Source organism: Plectropomus leopardus, chromosome 17 (genome assembly GCF_008729295.1).
Source record: "Plectropomus leopardus isolate mb chromosome 17, YSFRI_Pleo_2.0, whole genome shotgun sequence".
In the NCBI taxonomy this organism is placed as follows: domain Eukaryota; kingdom Metazoa; phylum Chordata; class Actinopteri; order Perciformes; family Serranidae; genus Plectropomus; species Plectropomus leopardus.
In genome coordinates, this window is record NC_056479.1 from 26,898,304 (window position 1) to 26,911,661 (window position 13,358).

Genomic DNA, 13,358 nt, shown 5'->3' on the forward strand with positions numbered 1-13,358 from the left:
ACAATAAAACAAAACTTGAAGAAACCACAGTAACCGTCTTCACTGTCCTTCTGTTCCAGCCACCCTCTGCCCAAAGCTGTTCTGCTGCTTTGCAAGGCGGTCCAGATGAGTCTGTCCCCTCTGAAAGGGAGAGGGGGCGATAGCCTGCCTGTCCCACTGCGACAGAGCCAGCAGCTACCTGCGCTCCAGCATCTCGGTGCCCGTCGCCCAGACCGGGAACTGGCTGAACAAGGTAGTGAACAAAGAATACATCAGGGTGCTCAAATCGCTTATCCCCTTAAGATCTGCTCTGAGTCTGTGATTAGAGCGCTTGTTATGTAATCCTGTCTACTGTCTTACACTCACGCACACACAAGCCCCAAAAACCTGTCTTACGCTGTACATTAAAGTATCCACACTCACTAAAGTAATGCGATCATCATGCACACACACACACACACTGCATGCTGAGTTGGGGTCAGGCTGCTGTGGGGCTGTGTGTGTGTGCGCAGTGTGGGTGGCAGGAGGTGGCTGTGGTGCATTGTAGTTGCATTGCATGATCCTGCAGCCGAGTGCAATGTGTCTGCAGTGCAGTACAGAGGCCTCCCCGATCTGCACGCACCCGCTACACACGCCACCACTTCACCTTAGACAGCACTGAATATCACGCCCTTACTGTTCATGTGCGACATGCATGTTGTGAGATGCGTTGGTGATGATGGTGGTTGGTCATCGCTATCGGGTTGTGACTTTGGGTCCTAAATGCATCCATCAAAATAAAAAAAAAAATCAGTGCAATAATGGCAAAAAACAAATATTTTTCTTTTCAAATAATGCATTTTATGTAAAGACATCCAACAGCACTTTGTTTTCGTTCTCTTTTAAGGGGGTGGAGCTCCTCATCTGTGACCTTCTGCTGACTCTGAGGACCAGTTTATGGCAGCGAGGAGGCAGCAGTAACGGGGAACCTGGACTGGCTCCTGGATCCCAGTTGGCGGGTTTCCAGAGGGACCTCAGCGCGCTCAGAAAGCTCACACAGTGCTACAGACAGGCGCAACACAAGGTACAACGTGACGAGATCAAGTGTTTGGATTTTCTTTTTAAAAAAAATTTAAAAGATAATAATTTAAAGAGAAAAAAGCCACAGTTTTTCTTTAGACATTGCCTAAAAAAATGAAAGAAAGGAACTCACTACAATTTTTAAAGAAAAAAGATAGCCAAAATCTTTCAAAGAAAACATGTTTTCTTTCAAAATTAGCAGGAAAATAAATACAAAATACAGTCATTTAAAATTTCATACCCCTCCTCTAAGCCAAAAATAAAAAAAAAAAACAGGTCCCTCCCCAGTGCTTAAAAAATTATTTGACATGCCTCCCCTTTTTTGCACCACCCCCTCCCCCCCCCCCCCAAAAATAACACAGTCCCTACATCATATTTAAATATTTAGCTCTATTTGTGTTCTGAAGTCATTATTTTATTATAAAAAATATATATATATATATATATATATATTTATATATATATATATATATATATATATATATATTATATATATATATATATATATATATATATAATATATGCTATTATATAGTAATGATAAAGAACCAATTAGGAGCATTGGTTGTCCTTTTAGATAATATATGGTCCTTAAAAACTTTAAGACATAGAAATGTATTGGTTAATATCTGTATGAACGCTGTATAAGCCCCTAAAAACCCTAAACATTATGTAGAGCAGAATAGGTGGAAAACCATTTGCAGTAGAGCGTTGCCAAGGATTCATCCTTCTGACCTTGAATGCACTTTATTTCCCTGCAGCAAATTGGCAAGATTAGCCAGTATATTCATGTTTTTGATTCCTTTATCGATCCTGTAGCTCTAAATCTTGAAAAAAAAGGACAAATTCCTTTAACAAGACATTAAATTAGTTATTAAATCAGCTTTCATTTTGTACCTTTCGGCCAAAGAAAAACACATTTCTAATGACATAACATTGAAAAGCAGGCAGCTCTCCAGATCTGTAAATCTGTAACACTAAAAGTAATAATACCCTCAATATGTTGCTGGCCCATGTCACGTTAACAGAAACTCTGCTCTGCGCCGATAATAAGCTCAGGAATCAGCTGGGACCTGCTAATCTTGTTTGCGATAATTCATTGGAAATCAAGTTCTCTCCCCGAGTCTCAGCAGCTGCAGAAATCTCTCCGCAGTTTAATATATCATCAATCACACTCGTAAGATTTACTGGAGGAGTCATCGCTGTTGCCAGAGGGTCTTTAACAACCGCTGCGTTCACAGCGGTTGGTGATCATTTCTTATGTTTTGACTTGTTAAAAAAAAAAAAAAAAAACACGAATGCATCATTTTATGCGGTTCTGTTGTGAGACCGCGGGCTGAGAAGCGCTCGCTCGTGGCGCTGCGAGGCGCGTTGCATGAAAGGCTGAGTGTTTCTTCCACATCGTGTGCTCTATGTGGAGTCAAACGATGTGAGGGATCAAAGTTTTTCTGCAAATCAGTACGTTTACATGATGTTAGAAAAAATTTAATTACTGTGTTACTCCGGTTAAAACTGGACTTTTAAAATAAATGTAAACATAATAGTGCGACTGAAATCGGACTGAATCGAATTCCTCAAAATCAGACAAATACACCCAGACCATGCGATTGGAGCTTTTTCGTCATGTAAACAGCTCAGTCGAACTTTAACTGTATGAGGTTTTCTGCATGTCGCTGCACCCCTCTGTGTCCGTGGTTAGGGACTGTTCGTCACCTATGAGGGGGGAAGAGGTGCTGCTTTTTTTTCTTTTTTTTTTTTTTTAAATTAAGCACTGAAGAGGGATTTTGTGCTTTTAATTTTGGCTTAGGTGAGGGGCATACAACTTTAAAAGGTAGTATTTATTTATTTAAAATAAAAAAAAGTCCCACTCCAGCCACCCCCCTCCTCTGATAAATAAAGCACAGTCTCACAACACCGACGCGGAAGCTAAGCGATGTCCTGCTGTGGACGAGGCTGCAGCAAAACATATTTCAGCCACCTAAAAAAATCAATACCATTTTAAGTGTAAATGATGTTTGAATATTTGCTCCTCTTCACCTTCCACAACAGCAGCAGTAGAGCAGCAGCTCCGCTCTTCAATGACATTTTTCTCAGTGGAGTCTGATGTTTTTGACATAACGGCTTCAAATCCCAGCGGTAAAGGCTGTCTTACAGCAAGGTAAAGCGGTGAAAAATTCTAAATATAACGTACATTTAAACTGATATTGACTCTTTTTTTGGTGGCTTAAAACTAATCAAATAAGGAAGAGTTTTCTCAGCGCAGTTACAGACTCTATAAATAATACAGATCAATAGAAACCAGCGGGAGGAGCTATGACCACAGCTCCACTAAACCGTGCATGTAAACGTACAGAGCGATGGATGATGACGATTGTTGTGGCTCTGACGTGTGTGTGTGTGTGTGTGTGTGTGTGTGTGTTTTCTGTCAGGTGTTTCTTCATGAGACCACAGTGAGGCTGATGGCTGGAGCCAGTCCCACAAGGACACACCAGCTGCTGGAGCACAACCTCCGACGCAGGACACACAACTCCTACACGGCCGGTAAGAGACGCCTCCTTTTACTCGCCTGTTTGAGGCGTGAATGTTGCGCTGTTATTCGGTCACGGTGCTCTGTGGTTTCGCAATCTTAAAGCGAGGAGCAGAGATTGTAACAGCGCAGCACAGCAGGATGGGATGCTTGTAACATTTTGACAATGGACTGACATAATGTTTCTTGTGCTGCGCTCGGACGCCTTTCACAAACATTTAAACCTTTGAAACGTGAGCAAATTGGTGCAGTTTCTTTCAAAAACATGGGAAAAGACAGTCAGCAACTTGGCATAAAATGTCCCGCAAATTATAAAAAAAAAAAAATCAGTAAAAGATGACCAAAAAATGCCCTGAAAATTTGTTTAAAAAAGATAGTGTATTAGTTTAAGAGTTGTCAGATGACTAGAGAATTTTTTTAAGAAATCTACATTTATAATTATATATTTAAAATTATACAACTGAAAAAAATATAATTATTTGTATTCTTTTACTTTCTCTTTCTCAGGTCATTTCATGTTTGTTTGTTTTTTCGTTTTACTTTTTTTTTTTTTGTTTTGCTAATTTCAGGTAATTTTCTCAAAACCTTTTGTTTAAAATAAAGCCCACATCTTTGGTTAAAAGGAGAAACAGACGGCTGCAGGTGAACATGAATATTAGTGGAATATTCAGTAAACAGCTGAGCAGGAATATTGTATTTTTTTTTTGGATTAAGGGAAAAAAAAACTGGAATATTTTGTGCATGTAAACGTAGTTTTTGTAACAGAAGTTCACCTTGACTGCTGGCTCAGGATCAGATCCCCCGAGGTCGTTCTTAATCTTAACTATTAATGGCAAAATAGAAAAACTGACCCAAAACATTCGTAGAGGGCAACATGACCCTCGATTTACACACACACACACACACACACACACACACACACACACACACACAACACACACACACACAAACACACACACACACACCCCCACCCCACTAACCTGCTTTTTTCTTCTTCTCTTTCTCCCCCCCCCTGCTGTCAGAGGGTGAGTGCGTCCTGGGTGAAAGAGAGAGGGCTCACGCCATCCTGCTGGCCTGCCGCCACCTGCCCATGCCCCTGCTGACCCCACCCGGGCACCGCGCCCGCCTGCTGGCCGAGGCCAAGCGCACCCTGGAGCGGGTGGGAGACCGACGGTCGCTGCAGGACTGTCAGCAGATACTGCTGCGCCTCAGCGGGGGCACGACCATCGCTGCCTCCTGAACACACACGCGCACACGCGCACACACACACACACACACACACACACACACACACTACCCCCCCCCCCCCCCCCCCTGACAGTAGAAAAAAAAAAACAAAAAAAAAAAAACAGACAGGTCTCCCAACATGTTAGTCTATAAACTCATTCACACACTCATCCTGATGACGGGCTGTGGATATAAACCACCACCCACACACACACACACACACACACACACACACACACACAGTTTTTACCATCATGGTAAAAAAAAAATAAACCTTTGAGCAAATTGATATAATTTCTTTCAAAAACATGAGAAAAAGGCAATCAGCAACTTGGCATAAAATGTCCCACAAACTGAAAAAAAAAGTCAGTAAAAGAAGACAAAAATGTCCTGAAATTTATCTTTTTTTAAAAAAAAAAAAAAAAAAAAAGACAGAAAATTATCAAATAACTAAGGGAAATATACAAGAAATCTATATTTATATTTTTTTATTTAAAATTAGATGACAGAGAAAACTATTTTTATTATAATTATTTGAATTTTCTGTCTGTTGTGTTCTTTTACTCTTTTTTTTGCTAATTTCAGATTATTGATTTTCTTGACACTTTTTATTAATTTTTTGCCATTTTTTTGGGTTGTTTCTTGTTAAGTTGCTCATTGCCTTCTTTCCATGTTTTTTTTAAGAGATTGAGCCACTTTGCCCACTTTTGAAAGGGTTAAAACGCAGCTTTTGCTCTAATTCTATAAACTCATTCACACACTCATCCACTTCACTCACTCACACACACACACACACACACACACACACACACACACACACACACACACACACACACATAGCTGGTTTTACTTTCACGGCACACAAAACACTTCAGGCTGCACATTTGCTCCTCTGATGCTTCGCTTCATCGTTGCGGCACAATCACGCCACCTACTGGTCGTTATGGGTACCACGCTGGCTTTATTGCTCGTCTCTAACAACGCTACACAACAAGAAAAATCAGGTTAAATAGGCCCCAAAGGGAAAAGGGACCGTTATCTAATAGCTGTTTAAATGAATGCAATGCAGCAGAGCATTGATTAGCTGTAGGATTCAGAGCTGTACAATCATTATTGGCACGCGGCGACGAGAGAGCTACAATAACTGTGTAATGTCTCATTAAACACGCAGGCTTCAGTTAAGAGGCCTCCAGGAGCAGACAGCCGAGGTCTGCTGAGCACGGCGGCGCTGGAGGACGCAGACAGATGGACTAGCTCGCTTTTAACCATTCTGCGCTGAGTAGTGTCTCTTCTTATCTACCTCATACACTGTACAATGCCCGCGTTGTACTGTGGAGCAAAATACTCGAGCATCAGTTATCATGAATCTGAGTTATTTGAAGTGATGCGTCATTCTGATATACGACAGAGTTTTAGGGCCACATTGAGGATTTTTTTTTTGAGACTTAGAGAATAAAGTAATAATATTATGAGAATAATAATAATAATATTACGAGTATGAAGTCGTAGTTTCACAAGAAAAAGTCTTAATTTTATGAGAATAAAGCTGTCATTTTGTGACATAATAAATAATAATTTTACGGGTGGAAAAAAGTCGTAATTTTAATAGAACTCGTGAAATTAATACTTTACTCTTGTAATACTACAACTTTATTCTTTTATTTCTCAAAAAATCTGATTTTTATTTCTTGTAAAATGACGTTATTGTCATAATAATATGAGTTTGTTCTCATAAAATTGTGACTTTATTGCTTGTAAAAGTATGACTTTACTCTAGAAATCTGACTTTTTTCTCATTATAACACAACTTAATTACGACTTACGACTCAAAATTACGACTTTATTGTCAGAATATTATGACTTCATTTTTTTTAATAATCTAACTTTTTTTTTCTTGAACATGGCCCCAATCCTCCGTCGTACTAATAAAACCCTGCTGAGCTGCTTTATTTAGGGCGCAGTAGTAAACTTTTAGGAACCTCAGCTGTTGCAGAAATTGCAAGAATGACACACAGCGACTTATTGGAAATATTGGATGAGCAGATTATTTAAAAAACAGAGAGGAGCAGCCAATCATGGGCCAATAAGTTTGAACACACACACACACACACACACAGATGCATAAACATGTTAAATTACACAAACTCGCAATGTGATTGTATATAAGTTGTACATAGGCAGAAAAACAGAAGTAGATTAAAGGAGAAGTACTTACTTCTGCTTGAGGCGCACGTCAAAGAAAGCGCAGTAACGCGTCAAAGTCTCGATCTGGGGGTCTGAAGCTCTGACCAGGAGAGCGAAGGTCACTCTTAAATCGATATGCCACCCAAAAAATCTTTTTTAGTCAAACACTCATCTGCTGTGGCCTTGCAACTTGGCTTCAAAAAAATTCAATTTTATTTATTTAGCAAGTTTGAGCAACAGTTCAAAGTTCTCTGCATAAAATATTAAAAGTATTGAAGCAAAGTACAAAAGAAACACACAATTAAAGGACATTTAAATACAATCAGGGTCTAAAATTAACATTTTTTAAACCTGTCACTGTGGCTGACAGGTTTTTTTCATGTGCCCCTCATTAAACTTTTCCACCAACATGGAACGGTTCTGTTCCAGCCTAATTTTGAGCATTTTGACCAAAAATAAATTTGCCCAAATCCTGAAAATTTGGTTCTAAGCTAGAAATCAAAATAGCAGCTTTCAAACAAATCAAATGCAATTCAAAGTGCTTCACAGTTTAATGAAAAACAAACAAAAGAGCAAAGGAAATGAGCAAGAATGGATTTAAAAATGAATGTAAATAAATACAATAAGTAGAAACCTTAAGCCAGACTAAAAAGGCTTTGAGTTTGAAAGATTCAATATTTCCAGCTCTCCTCCCTTCGATTTAAAAGAACTGAGAGTTTTCCTAAAATATATGATGTAAAATAAACTGAGCGCTGCTCTCCATGCTGAAGAACAGCAGCTTTATTTGTATCCGTGACGGTTTTCACAGCAGATTAAAAAAATACAAAAATCCAGAAAAGCTGTCCATCTCTAAACGAGGCTGCAGCGTCAGAAACTGAAAAAAGACGTCGGGTGGTGTGTCGCTTTAAGATATTTTAAGTGAAAACAGGCTGAATATGGTGATGAAATGTCCTCAGAGCGACGTGCGATGTAAAGCTCTCAAGCAAAATGGCCTTGATGTAATGTAAAGAATTATTTTATTATGTTTCATCATGTTTGCAATGATGGTGTCCAATTCACTTTTTATTTGTAATTGTTTATTTGACTCACACATGAGAGCGTCATTCCTGTTTCTGTGCTCCGGTTTTCTTATTTAATGGTTATGTAATATTAATATAAATGCTCTTTTCGGGAGGGGAAGGGGGCAGTTTTGCAGTTATGTCATTGTTTTATATCAATTATAAAAAAAAATTTTTTTAAAAGCAGCCTAGAGTCAGAAACTGTCAGAGAGAGAATCTAAATAGGAAGATGTGTGTTTTTAATGAAGGCCGCTTTTAAGCAGTTAGCCTGATGTTTTAGACTTTTTATTTGCTCTTTTTAAGACGCAAACACGTTTTATTAGAAAAGTCCAGGTCAACTCAAGATGAAGTTAGCAACTTAAATATTTCTGAACATTTTTTATCAGTTTAGATCATCGCTCCTGGCTGATTAAAGTGCGCAGAAGAAGAAACTCTGCAGCCGTCTGCAGAGTCTCAGCTGTCCTTATAATTATGTTACAATTTTTTTTGTCTTTCCCCTTTTATGTGTATTATTGTCTGACTTTTTTTGTTCATTTTGATGTTTGTTTTTTAATAAAACAACACATGACAGTGCCTGCTGTTGTATTTTTCAGTGGTAAAAGTATCATGCTGCAGATACAAGCGTTAAAAGGAAAGAAAAGTGGATTTCGGGGTAAATCTGATAACGATGGAGGTTTGTTGGTGTCCTCTTTCACAGTCGTTATGTGGCTGTGATGAACACCGAACACCTCGGTGTGAATGAAACGCTCCCAGCTGTTCACAGAGAGAGAGGTGACGTGCTCCGAAAACAGCTGGTTGCCACAAAGGTGCTTAAAGAGTCAGAACAGTGTGAGGACTAAATTAGAAAAGATCAAATGCGAGAGGCAGTCATCCAATCATAGTTAACCCCCTGAAACCTGGATCCACCTGAGTTTTCAAGCATTTTTAACCTTTGAAACCAAATTCATTTTGATTTCTTTAGGGAAAAGTGGGGGCAATGAGCAACTGGTAAGAAATATCCTGCAAAACAAGAATATTAGAAAATATTAAAAAAAAAAAAAAAAAAAAAAAAAAAAAAAAGAGTAAAAGAGTGAAATTCTTATTATGTATTTAAAATTATGCCACAGAAAATAGTATTCAATTTATTTTTTAGCAAGTTTTTTTTCCAGCAACTTTATTTCTGAAATGAAATAACATAAAATAAAATGAAATAACTCCATATAACCCCAAATACTTAGCTATCAGGAGCAGCAACAGCATTAAATAAAATAATTAAAATGAAATGAAATAGAATAACCCCGTAAAATACACTAAGCTATCAGGAGCAGCAACAACATAACCTTTTTAAACGAGGACATTTTTTAGGTAAAATCACTGCACAGTCTGAACCAACATAATCATAATGTTGTCCTGAACGTTTATGGTCTGCGGAACCTTTTCAAGCTGTTATCTACGTGTTTCTAGTCGGACATCTTTAAATGTCGTACTTGTTAGCACTACAAACCGGAAATAGGAGTAAACACACGTGCACATCATGAAAAACGTAAAAAAACACAACAATATGTCCAAAAAGCGTAAATTCAAGCCGGGATCCAAGAAAAGAGAAAACAAATGCATCATCACGTTTGACGACAAAGACAGACAGTAAGTTTATTTATTGATAAAACAGTTTTAACGTGTTTTATATGTTAGCTAACAGTTAGCATCTCCGTGTTAGCCTCATTGATTTAACTGAATATCAGCTTCGTATTTAAGCTTTTTACTAACTTTTATTAATATTTGAACAACTCTGAAACGTGATGCACAACATGTGTAATGTACAGCAGTGGAAAGAGTAAATACATTTACTCTAGTACTGTATTTTAGTGAGGGTTTTAGGTAGCTTAGATGTACTTTTACTTGAGTATTTCCAGGGAAATGTTGTAACGTTACTTTTTACTCCACTCAGCTTTAGTTACTTTTAATATGACATTTTTTTTTTGTCGATTTTTGTGAAAAACTGAAGGATAAAGTTTTCCGTTTAATAAAGCATTTAAAACTCTTTAACCCTTTAAAACCGGTGCAGATTAGCTTTATTTTTTCTAAAAACATTGGAAACAGGACAATGAGAAACTTGACAAGACGTGGCTCAGATATTAGCAAAAAAGGTAAAAAAGTTAGCAGGACAAAAACAGCAACAAATAAAATACAACCAAGAAAGTTTGTTAAACTTTATTTAATCATCCACTAAATTATTGTGCTTTTCTTATAAGCTATTCTTTTATTTAATTCCTGATTTAATGTTCTGACCAAGATGTCAATTTGAATAGTAAATACATTTATAATATGAAACAGAAACTTCATTAGTCAACTTTGATTTTTTAAAAAACAATTTTTTATTTATTGGCTGTTTTTGTTTTTGTTGTTGTTTTGTTTTTTTAAAAAAAATCCTTTGTTCACCGAGCCATAAAACTGTATAACTAACTAACTGTATAATAACCTTTGGATGAGGGGGGACGAGGGAGGACCGAGCAGGACTCAGAGGCCTGATCATGCACATGAAGACCAAAACAGACTTATTTATTTATTTATTTATTGAATTAGTACAGGGGGATTTGTTTGCACTTTTTATTACATTTTAAACAGTAAAATCTTTATTACCATTAATTTATTTGATCACAAACACCACATTGTTTTTATTCTGCACTTTAATACCCATGAAATAGCTCTATCTATCTATCTATCTATCTATCTATCTATCTATCTATCTATCTATCTTTATATCTATCAAACCACGCAGAGGCTTAAAAGGTGGCTGGTTTTATTTATTTGCTTCCTCTTCTGTCCTGTCAGGGATTATTTAACTGGTTTCCATAAACGGAAGGTGGAGAGAAGGAAAGCAGCCGTGGCAGAAATTAAAAAGAAAATCAAGGAAGAGCAGATCAGAGTGCGAGAAGAAGTAAGTGTGAAGTGAAAGAGCGCAGCGACTTTTTGTGCACATGTAAGAAAAGATGCACTGATGATGTGTTTGTCTGCTTTCAGAGGCACAAAGAATACATCAAGATGCTGAAGGAGAGGACAGAAGCTCTCGGTGAGTTCAAAATCTGTCAGTTTTTGTTGTTGTTGTTTTTTTTTTAATCTTTTTTATTAGGGATCAAAAGATGACAAAATTACAGAATTGTTGTTCTTCTCTTTTCTTTTCACACAAAACAGGAACAACAAACACTGTCTGCATAGAAAAGTTGTTTTAAATCATATAAATATTGTTAAATATTTTTCCAAACAAGACAATAAAATAAAACATGTAAATAATCTAATTAATCCATCGGAGTAAATGTAACCAGGTTAAAGACTAAGAAGTAAAAGTACATTTAAAAAAATGTTTTTTTAACTCTCACTTGATCCCGTCTCTCAGAGGAGGCTGAAGACGATCTGGAGGACGCGATAACCGGCACAACAGAGTCTGTGCAGTACGATCACCCAAACCACACCGTCACCGTGACGACCATCAGCGATCTGGACCTCACAGGGGCTCACCTGCTTGGACCCGCAGCAAGTCAGGTAAACAGCAAAGCCACAGTCCATCGAAACAGACTACATGTGAGTTTTTGTATCATGTTGAAAACCTGAGTTGCAGATTTATTTGGTAAAAACTCAGTGCAGTCTATTATGCCACTCCTGCAACAACCCCCCTCATGATGGTTAAAATGTTCAGTTTATGTTGAAACAGTTTAAGAAATTCAACTTTCTGATCATTTCGGAGGATGAAATTTGATGTTTGACTGCGCTGAGTTGAACATAAAAGGGTTTCTGTTATTTTGTACTGATTCAAATAGGATGGTCAGAATAATAGAAACATGTTAAAACATTAGTTTAAACAAATGATGATGATTGTGAAGCTTTTTTAAGATTTATTGCAGCACTGATGTGTTAGACTGCATCAGCTGCATCATTAACAGTTTATATCTGTATGGTCACTTTAAAAGTATTTGATACTTTAATTATTGAGGAATAATGATACTGATGGCAGTAAAACTTCATTAACGCTGAGAATTTTTAAGGTTAATGGGGACGACGAGGATGAAGAAAACAGAGAGGAAGAGAAGGAGGAAACCAAAGCAATGCCGAGAAAAGCCGGGAATCCAATCATGAACAAGAAGTAAGTCGTTATTTTGCAGATTTCTTCTTATGAGCAATAAAATCAAATGATGACAGCCTCGCTGTCTTAAAAAATATAAACACACAGCTTTTGAACTGAACGCATAACAGATTATTTTTTAAAAAAGGCTTTAATAGTCTATATTGAAATCAGTCAATGTATTAAATAACTATAAAAATGACACCCTTTCATCCTCATCAGTTACTAATTTAAAAAATCTAACCATGAAAACAGTTCATGCCCGAGGGAATAGTGAGAAATTACAGCTCAGGTCGGGCACATTTGGATTCGGGCGGAAAATCGGTTATAAGCAGTGCTGAGCCTGTAGCACAGGCAGCACTTTAGGCAAGTTTTCCACTTTTTATACCCACAGTTGTTAATCAGCTGATATAATAACGAATGCACAGATAGTCGCAGCGATTCTAAATGTGCTCTACACCGTTACAATACAACGGTGGTGACATAACAGCCGTCTTCAGATGTTTCTTCGACTTGTTTGCTGTCCGTCCTGCAGCCCCTCTCAGTCCAGCGGCATGTCTTTTTTTTCTCTTTCCTCCCCGCTGCTGCAGGATCCGCTCCCTCTCTGCGTCGCTCAGCACCGTCACCAGCAAGAAGAGGAAAGGGAAGCAGAAAGTCCGAGGCGGACGAGGCCGTCAGACAGACAAGAGACCGAGTGGCTCAGAGAGTAAAATCAGAGCTGGAAGGACCAGCCACGCGCAGAGACGCAGACAAACCGGGAAAAAGGTGCATCATCGGGAGTGAAAGAGAGTGTGTTTGAAACAGAGACTGAAGAGACTGTGAGAGTCCCACACTCGAACAGATCGGACTTTGGAGTGTTTACGCTCCTGTGTTTGAGCTGGACGTGGCTCAGTATTTCTGTCCCCGCTTCATGAAATCTTGTTTTTGTAGTGTCATTTCTTAACAAACTGATATGTATAAACCAAACTTTTCATTAAATAAAAGATAAATGTTGCAAATAAGTGACGTTGTGATGCAGCCACCTCTGTCAGCGTGCTCTGTGTGGAATGTTTTCTCGCTATTGTCTGATAGGAAACCCGACGCAGTCGTCAACATCCTCTCCAGAACATCAGGAAATCAGCCCTCGGCGCGTTTCCTCACAGTGTTACCTGTGTGTGATCTAAAGGAGAACCAACTGTGTGCCTCCTACAGCCGAGAACCTTAAACCACAACGCTCTGAATGTATGTC

General features: G+C 38.2%; 2 protein-coding genes across 2 annotated transcripts in view; both read left to right on the forward strand.

Moving 5' to 3' along the window:
- The window catches only part of srebf2 (sterol regulatory element binding transcription factor 2), a 28,900-nt gene extending 24,047 nt beyond the window's left edge, over window positions 1-4,853 (forward strand). Inside the window, 5 exon segments of the mRNA XM_042504166.1 lie at window positions 60-123; window positions 125-232; window positions 866-1,042; window positions 3,468-3,579; window positions 4,588-4,853. Coding sequence (XP_042360100.1) covers window positions 60-123; window positions 125-232; window positions 866-1,042; window positions 3,468-3,579; window positions 4,588-4,805 — 679 coding nt within the window. The 3' untranslated portion in view covers window positions 4,806-4,853.
- Window positions 4,854-9,482: 4,629 nt separating this feature from the next.
- nol12 (nucleolar protein 12) lies at window positions 9,483-13,151 on the forward strand. The gene is made up of 6 exons (XM_042504167.1): window positions 9,483-9,657; window positions 10,846-10,951; window positions 11,035-11,083; window positions 11,408-11,553; window positions 12,054-12,151; window positions 12,721-13,151. Exons 1-6 carry the CDS (start codon window positions 9,548-9,550, stop codon window positions 12,911-12,913), a joined length of 702 nt encoding a protein of 233 aa, XP_042360101.1. The 5' UTR covers window positions 9,483-9,547; the 3' UTR covers window positions 12,914-13,151.
- The last annotated feature ends 207 nt before the right edge of the window (window positions 13,152-13,358 follow it).